Below are 19,254 nucleotides of genomic sequence, written 5' to 3'. Positions count from 1 at the left end.
TAGATCTGCTATTTTTGCTGTTTTGAATTTTAATCCTGAGAAGTAACAGCCTTGGACATCTGAGGTTTCCACCCGACAGAGACGATATATTGTACGTAGGACTAGGTTATATTCTTCAAGACGGGGTGCCGTGAATTTCAGTGATTTTCCCCCCCCCTAAAACATAATCATCAGGTATTATGGTTATACTAGGAGGAAAAAGTGTACAGAAATAGTTAAAATTATGTTTTTATGTGGACACGCCTCCAGTTCATTAAGTATACCTGGTTCTCACCTTAGTACCTCCTCCACCACCTTAGCACCACCCACCTGTCCTAGTCCCTCCTCCTCCTCATGCCCACACCTGTTGTGTTATGATAATGAGGGGGAGGGTATGTTTCTACTGTGTCACTAAAGCGCTGTTTCTCTATTGGCACGTTTGACCCTCAAGGTTTCAGCCTCCAGGTAGAAACTCAGAGTAGTAACACTAGTATATAAAACACCATAAAACACCACCAGGGGGCTTAATGAAGTTCTATCAACCTCATAGACACATGAAAAACAGAAAAAGTGCAAAAACAATGGCACCACCTTTTTCAGAATTAACTAGTTACCCTTAGTTTCACTTTACTAAATGAGTTGGATTTGTTTATTTGTTATGGTATCAAAATGGATGACAGAAAACTACACAGGGGTCTATCTAGAGCAGTGGTTGTCAACCTTTTTCATGCCAAGGACCCCTAAATTGATATACATTTGGCCGCGGACCCCCATTTGAAAATCGTTTGTGCCAGGGACCCCCAGAAGCAAATATATCAGTTAATCTTCGCTTTAAAAAATATCAATATTCAAAGATATGCACACATTTTCAAGATTTTTCAAAAATAGCAGATCTACAAGCTCATAGCGCGGCACTCGGTGCCGCGCTATGAGCTTGTAGATCTGCTATTTTTGAATAGCCAAAGCTAAGTGGTTAAAAATGATTCTGACGCTATGTCAACTAATTTCGCTGGGGACCCCCTGGTATCCCCCCAATAAGGACCACTGGTGGTCCCCGGACCACTGGTGGTCCCCGGACCACTGGTTGAAAACCACTGGTCTAGAGGTCAAAGAGCATGTAACTGAGCATGTCTGGGGTGTAAATAAAGGGAGAGCAAACCCAGGGATTCAAGGTGCAAAAAGGTGCTGTATTGTGCAAAAGTATTTTACAATATTTAAAAGAGACACAAAAACAGACCACAGGGGACGATGTTGCCAAAGAAACAAACAAAGCAGCAAAGAAAAAAAACTACTGACTGACTAATAGTTTAAACCTGCATAACTAACTACTCTGTCAAGTGGCCAAAATGTACATTAACTAACAACTCTGTCAAGTGGCCAAAATGTACATACTGTATTAAGCGGCAACCACCCCTTAGGTGTGGTGGTGTGTCTAACGATAAAGCGTTGAACTATGTATAGACTATAGCCTCGTTCCCCAAAGATTTGCACACATTGTCTCGATTTTTCAAAAATAGCAGATCTAAAAGCTCGTAGATGAGCTATGAGCTTGTATATCTGCTATTTTTGAATAGCCAAAGTGTAAAATGATGCTTTTTTAGCAGAGAGTGTCTATAGTGGGCGTATTTCCCCCGGAAACGTTCTTTTTCGACCAATCACAACACTCGTTTCATTCACGGAGAATGTAAACAGATTTGTAAAGTGTCAACGTCATTTCCTTGGGCGGTAATACTTCCGCCAAATTCCGGTACTTCCGTTAAAAAACAATGTTTTTGTACTTGTAACTAAAATGACCTCTTAAGAGACAGAAAAGGTTTCTGTTTTTACAGGCCCACCAACTCGCAAATAAAAACCTTTCAACAAAAAATAATAGCAGATAGAATCTAGGCAGCAGTTTGAAGCGGCGATCCACTCAGCTACAAGTAAATATTTGTGTATAAAAGGCGGGTTTTCTCTCCAGCCGTTTTCCGGGTTCTCTCTCCAGCTGTCCAGGAGAAGGCCGACATGGAAGGGTGTGTAGCAGACAATGAAAATGATCATGTTTGCTGTTACTATGCTGATGATATTTTTCTTTTCTGCCGAGTCATATTTTTCCTTCTGCAGAATCCATATGATCTGACTGGAACAGAACACAATGATCAATAGTGGAGCAAAGAAGCCTACAGTCAACAGAAGCACCAAGATGCTTTCAGGGAGAGTCTTATCCTCACGTATTTCAAAGCATGTCCATAGTTTACAGGTGGATGCAGATTTACGGTACACAATGCTCAGTGTCACCACTAGAGTCCAAATGGCCAAACACACAGCGAAAGCAGCCTGTTTCTTCTTCCTCCAAGATCTGGCCTGCAACGGGAACCTGACCACCAGGAAGCGGTGGACACTGATGGCGGTGCTGGTCAGGATGCTGGCGTACATGTTGACGTAATGCACAGACAGGAGAACAGTACAGAGTGGGGTTATTGGCAGGCAGTAGAAGGCATCGTATGTCCGGAACGGGAGGAAGAGGATTAGGGCGAGGTCTGCTACAGTCAGGTTGATCAGGTAGATGTGGGTGTCTGTCCAGGAGCTTCTCTTGACCATGAAGGCACACAGTGCTGCTACGTTGAGGCCCAGACCCAGGAGGAACAACAGCGTGTATCCCACACCTTCAATGGTTTGCACTTCACAGGTACGGTTCTCCAAAGTACAGGTGATGTTCCCATCCATGTTCATATCTGTGGAGGAGGAAACATTACCATTCTGTCAACTGAATGAAAACTGAGAAAATAGAAAGGTCTTGTGCAATACGCAGATCTCAAGTCTTCAGACAGTTTGTCCTGTAGAGTAGGACCATGCAATTTCACCAGACTTATATTCTATCCTAATGGTAGTTAGCGCCTATTACAGTGATCTCAGTCTTTTATTTATTCAGCATAGAAAGTTTTGGGACATCTAAGGGTTGATGTTATCAGTGCAATTTACAGTACTGAGTTCATCAGGCGAGATGTACATGTATAGAAAGAGACACAGATATAGTCCAGAAAACCAGTAGACTGATTGGCAAAAATCGATATTTTTTAAATAATCATGATCAACAGATCAACATGATCATCAAAGGCTATATATACACACAGGTTTAACAACAATGAAACAGAGACGTTTTCTTTGCTCTTAATCTTAAAGGGGTATTTCACTTTCAAAACAAATGTGGGTCATTGCATCATCTACACAGAATTTTGGGAGCACCCCTGACATTTTTTAAGTTTCTTGATTCAGTATTTTGATATTTGATATTCATTTTATCAGAATTGTATAAAAAAAAACACGGCCCCCTCACATATTAGGAGGGCAGGATCAGTCACCAGAAGGACTGATGTTTTTGATGAATCTAACATGTTAAAAATTGAGTTTGAAGTTATAATGGGTTTGTATAGGAAGGGGGCGTGTCTGATAAGATGAATATCAAATATATAAATACTGAATCAAGCAACTTAAAAACTGTCTGGGGACCTCACAAAAGCCTGAGTAGACGATCAAATTACCCAATTTTTTTTTATAGCAAAATATCCCTTAAAGTTCATGGGTTGTGACCCGACAGCCAAGTGCTTAGCGAATATGGGTGCAAAATGCTCTAATCCAGGTTTGAGCCCACACCATTTGCTGATGGTCAGCCCCCCACTCTCTCTCAGCATTTCCTGTTTCTCTCGAGACAGGAAATGTCTCACTGCTTTGATGAGGGCTGTTTAGGACACACTGCATACACTCATATATACGTATACAATATATAATTTGATAAACAGTATCACATTTTGGGGTGAACTTAGTCAAGAGAACAAGTTTAAAACCTTGCTGTATCTATTGCCTCCTCAAGAGTAAATAGGTGAGACATTATTACACATTGTTCCAACAGTCGTACAGAAGAGTCAAACCAGATCCATCAACACAAGAAATTATTTAAAAAAAATACTAATATGACAATTGTCTAATGATAATAAAGTCCTGTCTTCATCATGTACACATGTACTGCATATACTGTTACATAGCTAGTTGTGTTGCTTTTATAATGTTTTAAAATCAGCTAGACAAACTACTCACCAGTTCACCGCTTCTATTTTCTGAAGTGACTGAAATTAATAAACACAGTCAGTCAAATTGAAAGTCAGTAAGCATACCCACATCCTCTGACTGAGTACTGCAGAAACAAAGGAAGTGTTTGCGTCATTTAAAACCATACAGTATACAGTACAGTATATGCATATATACAAAACATTATAAATGTGTTTCATTGAATAGTCATTTGGGCATGTTGTTTCTGTGGTTTGAAGCAAAAACATAGAAGGATTTAATGCTATAATGTATGTTGTAAAAAAAAAAAAGTAATACATGTGTACTGTTGTTCCTAACTTTCTGCGTGTTCATCACACTTCAGGAAATGTCGTTTCAAGTGTGAAAGTGTAAGAGAATGCAAAACCACAGTCAAAATGTGCATCTTTGGTATTCACTTAGACTTGTTCCCTTTTTGTATTTCTCCCGTTTGTAAGGACAGCAGCCGTGTTTGTATGACAGAACAACAGCACACCATGGTCTCACTATGGAGACTGGTAACACAAACACATTGTTGAAAATTAACTTTAACAGTTCCTAATAATAACAGGCAGGATAATTACAACAAAGTATTGAATAACCTTTTCTGGGCTTGACAAGCACAACAAACAGGTGGATGAGAGGGGATGGGCTGTAATCTGCCAGCAGAGGGATGTGTTTGGTAGAGATGGAGGTGGAGTCAGAACAGCAGGACCAGTGAATGGAAGAGGGGAGCACGATGCAACAGGTGGAGGTTGGACCAGACAGTAGAAAATGAGTTGATTGGCGAGTGGAGGTGCCTGTAGAGAGAGAGAGAGAGAGAGACAGAGAGAGAGAGACAGAGAGAGAGAGAGAGAGAAAGAGACCACAGAAACCCCAGACACAGCAACACAGACAGACAGACAGCTTGCTTCCGAGGAACCACGCCATATAAAAAAACAATGACAATATTATTGTAATACTGTCAAACTGAATTACCTCTTTAGTTTTTATTTTCCAGTCCCACTAACTCGCAAATAAAAACCTTTCAGCAAAGAATAATAGCAGACAGAATCTAGGCAGCAGTTTGAGGTGGCAATCCATTCAGATACAAGTATATATTTGTGTATAATTGACATAGTCGGGTTTTCTTTCCAGCCGTTAGGCGTTGGGGTGAACCTTTCCAGGAGAAGGCCGACATGGAAGGGTGTGTAGCAGACAATGAAAATGATCATGTTTGCTGTTACTATGCTGATGATATTTTTCTTTTCTGTTGAGTCATCTTTTTCCTTCTGCAGAATCCATATGATCTGACTGGAACAGAACACAATGATCAATAGAGGAAAAAGGAAGCCTAGAGTCAACAGAAGCACCAGGAAGTCTTCAGGGAGAGTCTTATCTTCACGTCTTTCAAAGCACGTCCATAGTTTAGTGGGACAGTTAGACTCGCGGTACCCAATGCACAGTGATACCACTAGAGTCCAAATGGCCAAACACACTGCGAAAGCAGCCTGTTTCTTCTTCCTCCAAGATCTGGCCTGAAACGGGAACCTGACCACCAGGAAGCGATGGACACTGATGGCGGTGCTGGTCAGGATGCTGGTGTACATGTTGACGTAATGCACAGACATGAGGAAAGTACAGAGTGCAGTTATTGGCAGGCAGTAGAAGGCATCGTAGATCCGGAAGGGGAGGAAGAGGACGAGGGCGAGGTCTGCTACAGTCAGGTTGATCAGGTAGATGTGGGTGTCTGTCCAGGAGTTTCTCTTGACAATGAAGGTCCACAGTGCTGCTACGTTGAGGCCCAGACCCAGGAGGAACAACAGCATATATCCCACACCTTCAATGGTATGCACTTTACAGGTACTGTTCTCCAAAGTATAGGTGATGTTTCCGTCCATGTCCATCTGTGGAGGAGGAAACATTATAATTCTGTCAATTGAAAACTGAGACAATAGAAAGGTCTTATGCAATACACAGATCTCAGGTCTTCAGCCAAATTGTCCCAGAGAGTAGGTCCACGCAACCGGATTTTATTCTAATGGTAGTTATCGCCTACTACAGTGGTCTCAGTCTTGTCTTTGTTCAGTGGTAGAACTTTTTAGACAAGAGTTGATGTCATCAGTGCAATTTACAGTAATAGTACTATGTATCATCAGCATAAGAATGCACTAACAGTATAATAAAAGCAAAAAGACAAGACATAATAAAGACAAGGTACTGTATAACGATAACACATGAATTCTATTGATCTCGTTCTAGACTCGGTCTGGCTTTGGTGGTCTCAAATACAGAACTAACCAGTAGTGTGGCTTGTATAGTGTTTTAAAATCAACTAGTCAAACAAACTCACCAGTTCACTGCTGCTGGGTTTCTGGGGCGACCGGATGTATTTGTAATTGCAACTAATCCACAAGTGAACTGAATGTGTATGAGCATAATATCACACTACTGTGGCTGTGTGCTGTCAGCACTGTTTGCTGGTGTCATATAAAAACACGTGCATTGTTGCATCTTAATTAGGGCCTGTTCGTTCTGTGGTTTGACGTAGATGAAAGGGACTGGATTTTACTTCCTGTCAGAATCATGAAGTTCTGCACGTTTTCTTTCGGGGCCTGGAAGTGTGGTTTCAAGTGTAGAGGTCGCTAAAGGGAAGTTCAGTTCACACTGAGCACTATAACTATAACTATATCGTTCACCATTATATTGTTTTATAGTTGGTGTGAACTCTGCCATCCACTTGACTGGATTTTTAAAACTATATTTTTATAGTTATAGTCATAGTGCTCAGTGTGAACGGTCCTTTACACTGCAAAAACATATATTTAAAAGAGAGAGAGAGTGAGAGAGAGAGAGAGAGAGTGCAACATAGAACATGACAAGGAAGAATGGTAAAAGCAGACACCCTCTGTGTGCACTCACACTGACGGTAATCCACCCACCTCAAAATCTATTTGAGATATATTTGGACTCTTGTTGTTTGAGGTGAACACACATACAGACAGACACACAGACAGACAGACACACAGACAGACAGACAGATAGACAGACAGACAGACAGACAGACAGACACACAGACAGACACACACACAGACAGACAGACAGACAGACAGCTTGCCTCCGAGGAGCCACGGCGCATAAAAACAATAGGCCCGATTCACTATAAGCTGGTCGTAAATAACGTGTAAAAACTAAAGGAGTGTGTATTTTCTCTAAGCGAAAACTGACGCGCAATTCACAAAGGGGTGTATAAATCCCTCAAATGTGCGGATCACAGATGTATTTAATCTGTAACACTCTGAGATTTGTGAGAATGTAAAGTGCGTTATAAATAAAATGTATTATTATTATTATTATTATTATGTTATGCTGAATCGGGACGGCTGCCTGCTGATCGTAAAATCTCAAGCACGTTACCGAGAAGTTGTTTTCCTAGACCTGGTTGCTTATTTCTCTCACAAAAATCTGTTAAACTTTGTCTCTCGTCAAAAAAATACAGATGTCGGCGTAGCATCACCTTATTGACAACTTGTACATCTGTTCTGTCTGGAAGTGAGTCCTTCGATTGCACGATGGATCAGCTGAACGTAATGCTCTCATGTGTAATGAGACTAAAAAGGTTTACAACGTTTAACCCCACCACCAAATAATAGACTAATAAACATGGAAAGGATATATTATACAAGCCTTTTCTACTGAACATTGCTCCTTGCTATCTAATAGATTACGGACCAGAGCTTATTGATTACTGAGGGGAAATTCGTCTTTTGGATTAATATATCACTGTCCAACGTCGGAATGGGGAATGGATCTATTCTTGACAAAGCTTTCATTCACTGCTTCCTCATCAGATGGTAATACTTATTAGGCTATTGTGTGTGTGTAGCCTTCACGTGATCAATTTACAGTAGCCTACAGCAGGGGTCTTTAACAGGGGGTCCGGGACCCCTAGGGGGTCCTCAGAGTTACTACAGGGGGTCCGCCAAATCTTTGTGTGACATGATTTTTCTGAGGAGAACGTTAGCCAAAAATAGCCGATCTACAAGCTCACAACGCCTCGCAGCGCGAGGCGTTGTACCTCTTTGGTACCGAGGCGTTGTACCTCTTTCGTACCGTTGTACCAAAGAGGTATTTTTTACAATATAGAGGGGGGTCCCTGCGTCATCTCTCTCTCAGCTAGGGGGTCCTTGGCCAGAAAACGTTGAAGACCCCTGGCTTACAGTATTATAATTTATAAATTAATACCGCGGACACTGGAGGCGTGTCTGTGCCTCCAGCGACATTAAGGCATGATAGTCTATTTTCATCATTATGAAAATTTGGGTGAGTTGGCCGACACGCTGAGGGACGCTAAATAAAAAGCGGCGGAATTTGCATCATGTCTATTATTTATAGGCTACAAGCAATACATCAGTTGACATATTTTTCTTTTTTTATAAGTGTTGACAAAATGTTGGGCACATACATATTTTATTTGAGCTTTAGCACTTTTGTAATTGATTTTGCAAGGAGAATAAAGCATTCTGACATATGCAAGTTTTGATCCCTGGTAAGTCAGCCTCGGAGCAGACTTGAGAAAGAGCGGACCTCCCGCTAAATTAACCGACAGAAAAACATTAATGAATCGGACTCAAAATGTGGGAAGTTGCGTAAATTCCTTGGTTAATGCGGCACAATGATTTTGTTATTGTAATACTGTCAAACTAAAATGACCTCTTAAGAGACAGAAAAAGTTTCTGTTCTTACAGGCCCACCAACTTGCAAATAAAAACCTTTAAACAAAAAATAATAGCAGATAGAATCTAGGCAGCAGTTTGAAGCGGCGATCCACTCAGCTACAAGTAAATATTTGTGTATAAAAGGCAGGTTTTCTCTCCAGCTGTCAGGCAATGCGGTGAATCTGTCCAGGAGAAGGCCGACATGGAAGGGTGTGTAGCAGACAATGAAAATGATCATGTTTACTGTTACTATGCTGATGATATTTCTTTTTTCTGCCGAGTCATATTTTTCCTTCTGCAGAATCCATATGATCTGACCGGAACAGAACACAATGATCAATAGAGGAGCAAGGAAGCCTAGAGTCAACAGGAGCAACAGGAAGCTTACAAGGAGAGTCTTATCTTCACGTCTTTCAAAGCACGTCCATAGTTCACTGGTGGAGGCAGATTTACGGTACACAATGCACAGTGTCACCACTAGAGTCCAAATGGCCAAACACACAGCGAAAGCAGCCTGTTTCTTCTTCCTGCAAGATCTGGCCTGCAACGGGAACCTGACCACCAGGAAGCGATGGACACTGATGGCGGTGCTGGTCAGGATGCTGGCGTACATGTTGACGTAATGCACAGACAGGAGAACAGTACAGAGTGGGGTTATTTCCAGGCAGTAGAAGGCATTGTATATCCGGAACGGGAGGTAGAGGATTAGGGCGAGGTCTGCTACAGTCAGGTTGATCAGGTAGATGTGGGTGTCTGTCCAGGAGTTTCTCTTGACCATGAAGGCCCACAGTGCTGCTACGTTGAGGCCCAGACCTAGGAGGAACAACAGCATATATCCCACACCTTCAATGGTATGCACTTTACAGGTACTGTTCTCCAAAGTATAGGTGATGTTTCCGTCCATGTTCATCTGTGGAGGAGGAAACATTATAATTCTGTCAATTGAAAACTGAGACAATAGAAAGGTCTTATGCAATACACAGATCTCAGGTCTTCAGCCAAATTGTCCCAGAGAGTAGGTCCATGCAACCAGATTTTATTCTAATGGTAGTTATCGTCTACTACAGTGTTCTCAGTCTTGTCTTTGTTCAGTGGTAGAACTTTTTAGACAAGAGTTGATGTCATCAGTGCAATTTACAGTAATAGTACTATGTATCATCAGCATAAGAATGGTGGGGTGCAGTGTATTTCTTTACGATGGAAGCAAGTGGCAGCATAATAGAATCAACAGCAGTGGACCAAAAACTGACCCACGTTGGACCCCATAGAAAGATACACAGATAAAGTCCTGTATTGTAGTTACAGTCTGATTGGCTAAATTATTTTTTAAATGTATTCAATGATCAACAGTATCAAAGGCTGCTCTCAGGTTTAACAACATGAAACAGAACCTGTTTTCATTGCTTTTAATCGTAAGGTCATGGGGCGACCCTATAGCCAAGTGCTTAGAGCACATATATCACATGTGTGCAAAATGCTCTGATCTGTGAGTCCCAGGATCGAGCCCATATCATGTGCTGATTGTCACTCCCCCACTCTCTCTCAGCATTTCCTGTCTCTCTCCACACTTATCGATGGAGCCAAGTGGTAGCATAATAAGCTGTATATTATACAGATATAAACATTAATGGACAATGGACCAATGGACCAATGGACAAATTAATGGATTAATGGACCACCCACAAGCTCTCGCTTGGCTCAACCAATTTGGTCAATGTCAATATCAATGTCACTTGTTGCTGCTTGGGCAAACTCATTACATTTGTATGAAGAGAGGAACTGAGCAGGAATCTGACCTGAAATTACATTTACTGCAGTATTAAGACCTTTACAGATAATCAGATCAAGCCAAGAGTGCAGCCGTCTTTGTGAGTAGGCCTTGTAACATGATGTGTCATGTTGTGTACTGTAACATCATTGCTGGTCGGTTTGTGAGATAAGACACAGACACACAGTGATATTTAGATTTAGATATTATAGAGTGTTTGTTCAATGAAAAGTGGGCCTCCAAGAGGCTGGACTAGCAATTTCCCAACACTAACAGTATAATAAAAGCAAAAAGACAAGACATAATAAAGACAAGGTACTGTATAACGATAACACATGAATTCTATTGATCTCGTTCTAGACTCGGTCTGGCTTTGGTGGTCTCAAATACAGAACTAACCAGTAGTGTGGCTTGTATAGTGTTTTAAGATCAACTAGTCAAACAAACTCACCAGTTCACTGCTGCTGGGTTTCTGGGGCGACCGGATGTATTTGTAATTGCAACTAATCCACAAGTGAACTGAATGTGTATGAGCATAATATCACACTACTGTGGCTGTGTCCTGTCAGCACTGTTTGCTGGTGTCATATAAAAACACGTGCATCGTTGCATCTTAATTAGGGCCTGTTTGGTTCTGCGGTTTGACGTAGATGAAAGGGACTGGATTGTACTTCCTGTCAGAATCATGAAGTTCTGCACGTTTTCTTTCGGGGCCTGGAAGTGTGGTTTCAAGTGTAGAGGTCGCTAAAGGGAAGTTCAGTTCACACTGAGCACTATAACTATATCGTTCACCATTATATAGTTTTATAGTTGGTGTAAACTCTGCCATCCACTTGACTTAGAACAATTTTTAAAACTATATTTTTATAGTTATAGTCATAGCACTCAGTGTGAACGGCCCTTTACACTGCAAAAAAAGATATTTAAAAGAGACACAAAACAGACAATGTTGCTAAAGAAACAATCAAAGCAGCAAAGAAAAAACAGAACTGACTGACTAATAGTTAAAACCTGCATAACTAACTACTCTATCAAGTGGCCAAAATGTACATGAGTGGCAACCACCCCATATGTGTGGTGGTGTGTATAATAACTCTATAGTGTTGAATTATGTATAGACTAGACTCACTAGAGGCCTCTGTCTTACCTGCCCCAGGGACTGGCATACACAATAGTCGTATAATAATATTAACAGGCAGGATAATTACTACAAAGTTGACTTTTTCTGGGCTTGACTAGCACAACAAACAAGTGATGTGGATGAGAGGAAATGGCCGGCATTGTAGATCCGGAACGGGAGGTAGAGGATTAGGGCGAGGTCTGCTACAGTCAGGTCGATCAGGTAGATGTGGGTGTCTGTCCAGGAGTTTTTCTTGACCATGAAGGCCCACAGCGCTGCTACGTTGAGGCCCAGACCTTCAATGGTATGTACACAACAGGTACTGTTCTCCAAAGTACAGGTGATGGTCCCATCCATGTTGATCTGTGGAGGAGGAAACATTACCATTCTGTCAACTGAATGAATACTGAGAAAATAGAAAGGTCTTGTGCAATACACAGATCTCAGCCAGTTTGTCCTGGAGAGTAGGACCATGCAATGTCACCAGACTTAGATTCTATCCTAATGGTACTGTAGTTACTGTAGGTACTGTAATCGCCTACTGCAGTGATCTCAGTCTTTTATTTATTCAGCTGTAGAAAGTTTTGGGATATTTAAGGGTTGATGTTATCAGTGCAATTTACAGTACTGAGTTCATCAGGCGAGATGTACATGTATAACTATGTATCATCAGCATAAGAATGGTGGGATGTGTTTCTTTACGATGGAAGCAAGTGGCAGCATAATAGAATTAACAGCAGTGGATCAAAAACTGACCCCATGGGACCCCATAGAAAGAGACACAGATATAGTCCAGAAAATGATTGGCAAATATATATTTTTCAAATGATCATGATCAACAGTATCAAAGGCTATAGATACACACGGCACGGGTTTAACAACAATGAAACAGAGTCCATTTGCATTGCTCTTAATCTTAAATTCATGGGTTGTGACCCGATAGCCAAGTGTTTAGAGCGAATATGGGTGCAAAATGCTCTAATCCAGGTTTGAGCCCAGGCCATACGCTGATTGTCAGTCCCCCACTCTCTCTCAGCATTTCCTGTCTCTCTCGACAGGAAATGCTGGAAATATATATATATATATATATATATATATATATATATATATATATATATATATATATATAAACCTTGCTTTATCTATTGCCTCCTCAAGAGTAAATAGGTGAGACATTATTACACATTGTTCCCACAGTCGTACAGAAGAGTCAAACCAGATCCATCAACACAAGAAATTATTTTAAAAAAATATGACAATTGTCTAATGATAATAAAGTCCTGTCTTCATCATGTACACATACTGCATTTACTGTTATATAGCTAGTTGTGTTGCTTTTATAATGTTTTAAAATCAGCTAGTCAAACCACTCACCAGTTCACCACTTCTATTTTCTGAGGTGACCAAATTAGAGTAATCAGTCAGTCAGTAAGCATACCCACATCCTCTGACTGAGCACTGCAGTGACAGAGGAAGTGTTTACGTCATTTAAAACCATACAATATATACAGTACTGTATATGCATCTATACAAAGCATTATAAATTTGTATTATTGAATCGTCATTTGGGCCTGTTGTTTCTGTGGTTTGAAGCAAAAACATAGGAGGATTTAATGCTATACTGTATGTTGTAGAAGATAAAAGGTATTACTGTATTTGTGTACTGACACTGTTGCTCCTAGCTTGGGCGTGTTCATCACACTTCTGGAAATGTCGTTTCAAGTGTGAAAGTTCAGTGTAAGAGAATGCAAAACCACAGTGAAAATGTGCATCTTTGGTATTCACTTAGACTTGTTCCCTTTTTGTATTTCTGCCGTTTGTAAGGACAGCAGCCGTGTTGGTATGACAGAACAACAGCACACCATGGTCTCACTATGGAGACTGGTAACACAAAAACATTGTTGAAAATTAACTGTTAATAATAACAGGCAGGATAATTTCTATAAAGTTGACCTTTTCTGGGCTTGACAAGCACAACAAACAGGTGATGTGGATGAGAGGGGATGGGCTTTTATCTGCCAGCAGAGGGATGTGTTTGGTAGAGGTGGAGGTGGAGTCAGAGCAGCAGGACCAGTGAATGGAAGAGGGGAGCACAATGCAACAGGTGGAGGTTGGACCAGATAATAGTGATTGAAAAAAGAAAATGTTGATTGGTGAGTGGAGGTGCCTGTAGAGAGAGAGAGAGAGAGAGAGAGAGAGAGAGAGAGAGAGCGCACAGAAACCCCAGAAACAGCAACGTGGAACTTACAGTTTTTCACAATTGTTAACACACAAAAAGCGAAAATTCGGCACAATTTTCACAACCTTAACTTCATGTACTAATCGCTCGACCCAATTTGGCACTACTTCACACTCCCTTATCTGCATTAGACTCTGACTTTCCTTCTTTACACTCATCACTATCATTACATTATCACCTTGTTGTCCAAACACTACACACAATGTTCAGTACATTATCACCTTGTTGTCCAAACACTACACACAATGTTCAGTTGTTGCACACTCTTCTCACGCAAAATCTCAAAGCAACAATTTACAACACACCTTGTTGTCCAAACACTACACACAATGTTCAGTTGCTGCACACACTTCTCACGCAAAATCTCAAAGCATCAATCTATAACACCTAAATAGTCAAATCTCTAAACATTCAGGTCTGGTGAGCAATTTGCACCACCGGGCTGCTCCAGTGCGTGAGTGGTTCCAGGACCACCCACATTTTTCCGTTCTGTACCTTCGACCTTATTCTCCTTTCCTGAATCCCATTGAGGAGTTATTTTGAGCTTGGAGGTGGAAGGTAAATGAACGGAACCCACAGAGCCGGGTCCCACTGCTCCAGGCCATGGAGGAGGCTTGTGGCGACGTCACTGTTAGGGCCGTGAATCTTCTGCTATCTCACGATTCGATTCGATTCCGATTCTTGGGGTCACGATTCTGATTCTTTTCCGATTTTTTCAAAACAAACGATTCTCGATTAGTAAAATATGTTTTTTTCGAATTCAAAATCGAATAAAGGTCAATTTACAAAAATCGTAAAAATCGATTGCAGCCCTAGTCACTGTTGAGGTCTGTCAGGGCTTCATGCGCCACTCGAGGCGTTTCTTCCAACGCTGCTTGGACAGGGAGAACATTGCCTATGATGTGGATGAGGCCCTCTGGCCAGACATGAACCGGAGGCATGATGCCTAAATCATGTAGAGAAATAAAACATTTTTGGCTGCATATTTGTTTTGTTTTATGTTTGAAAAAAGTAGGCCTAAACTGAGTCATTTTACAAAAGGAGAAATGGCTCATTCTCCAGAGTCATTGTCATGGTGTGTTCCATTTCTATGATTGTGTTTTCAATTTTGCCCTGCAGTGTGCTGTAAATGTTTGTTAGTGTGCAGCACATGCTTATTGTGTGTACTGTAATGAATGGTATGTGTGTGTCATTTGAAAATATGGCTGTGTGTACCAAATGAAAACACGAGTTCCATTTTGTGAACAGTTAAAAGATTTGATGGCAAAGAGTCATCTTGCAAAGGCAGCGTGGGGTTTAGCATTTTGTGTGTACTGTAATGAATGGTATGTGTGTGTCATTTGAAAATATGGCTGTGTGTACCAAATGAAAACACGAGTTCCATTTTGTGAACAGTTAAAAGATTTGATGGCAAATAGTCATCTTGCAAAGGCAGTGTGGGGTTTAGCATTTTGTGTGTGAGGTTTTCAGTTTTGTGTGTGCAGTTTTGAGAAAGCCGTTATTGTTTGGAGAAACGTGTGTTAACAATTGTGAAAAACTGTAACAAGGCAGAATGGAAAATCAAACACCCTCTGTGTGCACTCTGTGTAGCCATCCTTAGAGCCTTTCCACTTGTGGGAGTAAAAATTCTCATTAACATTAATATAAGGGAACTTCCATGTGTTGAGTTGATACACAAAACCTATGCTGATAATAATTACGATGTTTATGTTCATGGGAGTATGAAACCACAATGCGTTATTTACATTTTGTGTGCATGTTTATTTATTAACCCACTGGCATCAGGAACAGTAACAGCAGAGACAACACATTGCAGTAAAACATTATAAAATGGAATCATGAATGTCGGGATCAACGTGGGAACGGCGTGACTCCAACGCAGATCAGGGACTTCGACATGGCCAGCCTGTGACATCAGTCATCTGACATCTCTATGATTTGGGCAAGTTTTCAGCACTATCAGAGGCCCATTGAGTTCCATTATAAAATGTAAGTTACATTTTTCAAAAAGTATGTAAAATAATTAGAAAAGGTACTTTTGTGACCTACTGACAGTGTGCACAAGACATTTGGTGCAGTTTGTGAGATTGACATTGATTGCAAAAGGTACAGAGATACAGTTATATAATAATGCTAAAAGGATAACACAAAAAGCCCTGAGGGCTTGCTTCCATTGTGGTCCTATGTATTCAATTCATCAAGACATATAGACACAATACTATACAAGAGATCATCAATACTAGGAGCAGTAAAAGTATTTTTTACAGAAAACCAGTTATTTTGGCAAGCTAGAAGATTTGTCTATGTCCAGTAGCAAATTGCAGACAGGTGCTCTTTTATGGCGGTTTTGAAGGAGGGTAGGGAGTCGCACTTTTTGATGGCTGTTGGTAGGGCATTCCACATTTTGGTGGCATACTAGTAGAACGAATTCATACCCATGTTTGTGCCGAATCTGGGGGGAATGAGATCAGTTGAGCTCAGACAAACGGCTTGTCTCTGAGGAGCCACAATAAAAACAATGATAATATTATTCTTATACTGTCAAACTGAAATGACCTCTTAACTTAAGAGACAGAAAACGTTTTTATTTTCCAGTCCCACCAACTCGCAAATAGAAACCTTTCAGCAAAAAATAATAGCAGATAGAATCTAGGCAGCAGTTTGAGGTGGCAATCCATTCAGATACAAGTATATATTTGTGTATAAAAGGCATAGCCGGGTTTACTTTCCAGCAGATAGGCATTGGGTTGAACTTTTCCAGGAGAATGCCGACATGGAAGGGTGTGTAGCAGACAATGAAAATTATCATGTTTGCTGTTACTATTCTGATGATATTTTTCTTTTCTGTTGAGTCATCGTTTTGCTTCTGCAGAATCCATATGATCTGACTGGAACAGAACACAATGATCAATAGAGGAAAAAGGAAGCCTAGAGTCAACAGAAACACCAGGATGCTTACAAGGAGAGTCTCATCTTCAAGTCTTTCAAAGCATGTCCTGGTGGGGACAGAATTATGGTACACAATGCACAGTGACACCACTAGAGTCCAAATGACCAAACACACAGCGAAAGCAGACTGTTTCTTCTTCCTCCAAGATCTGGCCTGCAACGGGAACCTGACCACGAGGAAGCGATGGACACTGATGGCGGTGCTGGTCAGGATGCTGGTGTACATGTTGACGTAATGCACAGACATGAGGACAGTACAGAGTGGGATTATTTCCAGGCAGTAGAAGGCATCGTAGATCCGGAACGGGAGGTAGAGGATTAGGGCGAGGTCTGCTACAGTCAGGTTGATCAGGTAGATGTGGGTGTCTGTCCAGGAGTTTCTCTTGACAATGAAGGCCCACAGCGCTGCTACGTTGACGACCAGACCCAGGAGGAACAACGGCATGTATCCCACACCTTCAATGGTATGCACATGACAGGTACTGTGATTACAGGTGATGTTCTCATCCATGTTCATCTGAGGAGGAGGAAACATTACCATTCTGTCAACTGAAAACTGAGACAATAGAAACAATAGATCTTAGGTCTTCAGCCAGTTTGTTCTGGAGAGTAGGACCATGCAATTTCACCAGACTTAGATTCTATCCTAATGGTAGTTATCTTATCGCCTACTACAGTGATCTCAGTCATATAAAGTTTTGGGACATCTAAGGGTTGAGGTCATCAGTGCAATTTACAGTACTGAGTTCATCAGGCGAGATGTACATGTATAACTATGTATCATCAGCATAAGAATGGTGGGATGTGTTTCTTTACGATGGAAGCAAGTGGCAGCAAAATAGAATTAACAGCAGTGGATCAAAAACTGACCCCATGGGACCGCATAGAAAGAGACACAGATGTAGTCCAGAAAGCCAGTAGACTGAATGGCAAAAATATGTTATTTAAATGATCATGATCAGCAGTATCAAAGGCTATAAGATACACACAGGTTTAACAACAATAAAACAGAGCCTGTTTGCATTCATTTGCACTTAATCTTAAAGTCATGGTCAAGTGCTTAAAGGCAATATGGGTGCAAAATGCTCTGATCCAGGTTTGAGCCCAGAACATGTGCTCATTGTCAGTGCCCCACTCTCTCTCAGCACTTCCTGTATCTCTCGATACTTATCGCTGTCAAATAAAAGCTTAAAATTATATATATATATGTGCGTGTGTGCGTGCGTGCGTGCGTGCGTGCGTGCGTGCGTGCGTGCGTGTGTGTGTGTGTATGTACTGTATATACACTCATATACATGTATCCAATATATCCACTTAGTTAGAACAAGTTAAAAACCTTACTGTATCTATTGCCTCCTCAAGAGTTAATAGGTGAGACATTATTACACGTTGTTCCCACAGTCGTAAAAAAGAGTCAAACCAGATCCATCCACACAAGAAATTATAAAACAAATTGATTAATATGGTAATTGACTAATGATAATAAAGTCCTGTCTTCATCATGTACACATGTACTGCATATACTGTACAGTTATATAGCTACAGTAGTTGTGTTGCTTTTATAATGTTTTAAAATCAGCTAGTCAAACTACTCACCAGTTCACTGCTGCTATTTCTGAGGTGAGCAAAGGTATTTTTAATCGCAGTCAGTCAATGTGAAAGTCAGTTGGCATACCCACATCCTGACTGAGTACTGCTGTGACAGAGGAAGTGTTTGTGTCATATAAAACCAATACATACAGTATGTGCATATAGAAAAAGTAGAAGGATTTAATGCTATACTGTATGTTGTGAAAAATAAAACATAAAACGTATAATATGTGTACTGTTGCTCCTAGCTTGGGTGTTGACATTGACATTTTCAAAATGTTTCAGTGTAAGAGAATGCAAAACCACCGTCAAAATGTGCATCTTTGGTATTCACTCAGACTTGTTCCTTTTTGTATTTCTGCCGTTTGTAAGGACAGCAGCCGTGTTGGTATGACAGAACAACAGCACACCATGGTCTCACTATGGAGACTGGTAACACAAAAACATTGTTGAAAATGAACATTAACTGTTAATAATAACAGGCAGGATAATTACTAAAAAGTTGACCTTTTCTGGGCTTGACAAGCACAACAAACAGGTGATGTGGATGAGAGGGGATGGGCTTTAATCTGCCAGCAGAGGGATGTGTTTGGTAGAGGTGGAGGTGGAGTCAGAGCAGCAGGACCAGTGAATGGAAGAGGGAAGCACAATACAACGGGTGGAGGTTGGACCAGATAACAGTGATTGACAGCAGACAATGAGTTAATTGGTGAGTGGAGGTGCCTGTAGAGAGAGAGATAGAGAGAGAGAGAGAGAGGGGGGGGGGGGGAGAGGGAAACCCCAGACACAGCAACGTGGAACGTAACAAGGCAGAATGGAAAAAGCAAACCCCTCTGTGTTCACTCTGTAT

General features: G+C 41.0%; 4 protein-coding genes across 5 annotated transcripts; all 4 read right to left on the bottom strand.

The window, feature by feature from the left end:
- Nucleotides 1–1,156: 1,156 nt before the first annotated feature.
- Nucleotides 1,157–4,057, bottom strand: LOC308093057 (G-protein coupled receptor 35-like). Its single transcript, XM_080439266.1, has 2 exons — nucleotides 4,054–4,057; nucleotides 1,157–2,693 (listed from the first exon to the last, which is right to left on the bottom strand). The coding sequence occupies exon 2, from the start codon at nucleotides 2,689–2,691 to the stop codon at nucleotides 1,777–1,779; it is 915 nt and encodes a 304-aa protein (XP_080295392.1). The 5' UTR covers nucleotides 2,692–2,693; nucleotides 4,054–4,057; the 3' UTR covers nucleotides 1,157–1,776.
- Nucleotides 4,058–4,547: 490 nt separating this feature from the next.
- Nucleotides 4,548–5,945, bottom strand: LOC308092860 (G-protein coupled receptor 35-like; the record flags this gene model as incomplete). The annotated part of the gene is made up of 2 exons (XM_080438958.1): nucleotides 4,548–4,556; nucleotides 5,052–5,945. The coding sequence occupies 2 exons, from the start codon at nucleotides 5,943–5,945 to the stop codon at nucleotides 4,548–4,550; spliced, it is 903 nt and encodes a 300-aa protein (XP_080295084.1).
- Nucleotides 5,946–8,698: 2,753 nt separating this feature from the next.
- LOC308092859 (G-protein coupled receptor 35-like) lies at nucleotides 8,699–11,983 on the bottom strand (the record flags this gene model as incomplete). The annotated part of the gene is made up of 2 exons (XM_080438957.1): nucleotides 8,699–9,648; nucleotides 11,756–11,983. The coding sequence occupies 2 exons, from the start codon at nucleotides 11,981–11,983 to the stop codon at nucleotides 8,737–8,739; spliced, it is 1,140 nt and encodes a 379-aa protein (XP_080295083.1). The 3' UTR covers nucleotides 8,699–8,736.
- Nucleotides 11,984–16,214: 4,231 nt separating this feature from the next.
- Nucleotides 16,215–18,433, bottom strand: LOC308093774 (G-protein coupled receptor 35-like). 2 transcript variants are annotated; one of them, XM_080440108.1, is made up of 2 exons: nucleotides 18,411–18,433; nucleotides 16,215–17,331 (listed from the first exon to the last, which is right to left on the bottom strand). In XM_080440108.1, exon 2 carries the CDS (start codon nucleotides 17,329–17,331, stop codon nucleotides 16,450–16,452), a length of 882 nt encoding a protein of 293 aa, XP_080296234.1. In that variant the 5' UTR covers nucleotides 18,411–18,433; the 3' UTR covers nucleotides 16,215–16,449. The 2 variants fall into 2 exon arrangements, with proteins under 2 accessions (XP_080296234.1, XP_080296233.1); XM_080440107.1 differs by lacking the exon at nucleotides 18,411–18,433 and adding an exon at nucleotides 18,156–18,249 and having other exon boundaries at nucleotides 16,215–17,316.
- Nucleotides 18,434–19,254: the final 821 nt, after the last annotated feature.

Source organism: Gymnoscopelus braueri (assembly GCF_963280865.1).
Source record: "Gymnoscopelus braueri genome assembly, chromosome: 10".
NCBI classification, from domain to species: Eukaryota; Metazoa; Chordata; class Actinopteri; order Myctophiformes; family Myctophidae; genus Gymnoscopelus; species Gymnoscopelus braueri.
The sequence above is the reverse complement of the archived record's forward strand: the minus strand, read 5'-3'. Positions and strand labels throughout refer to the sequence as shown.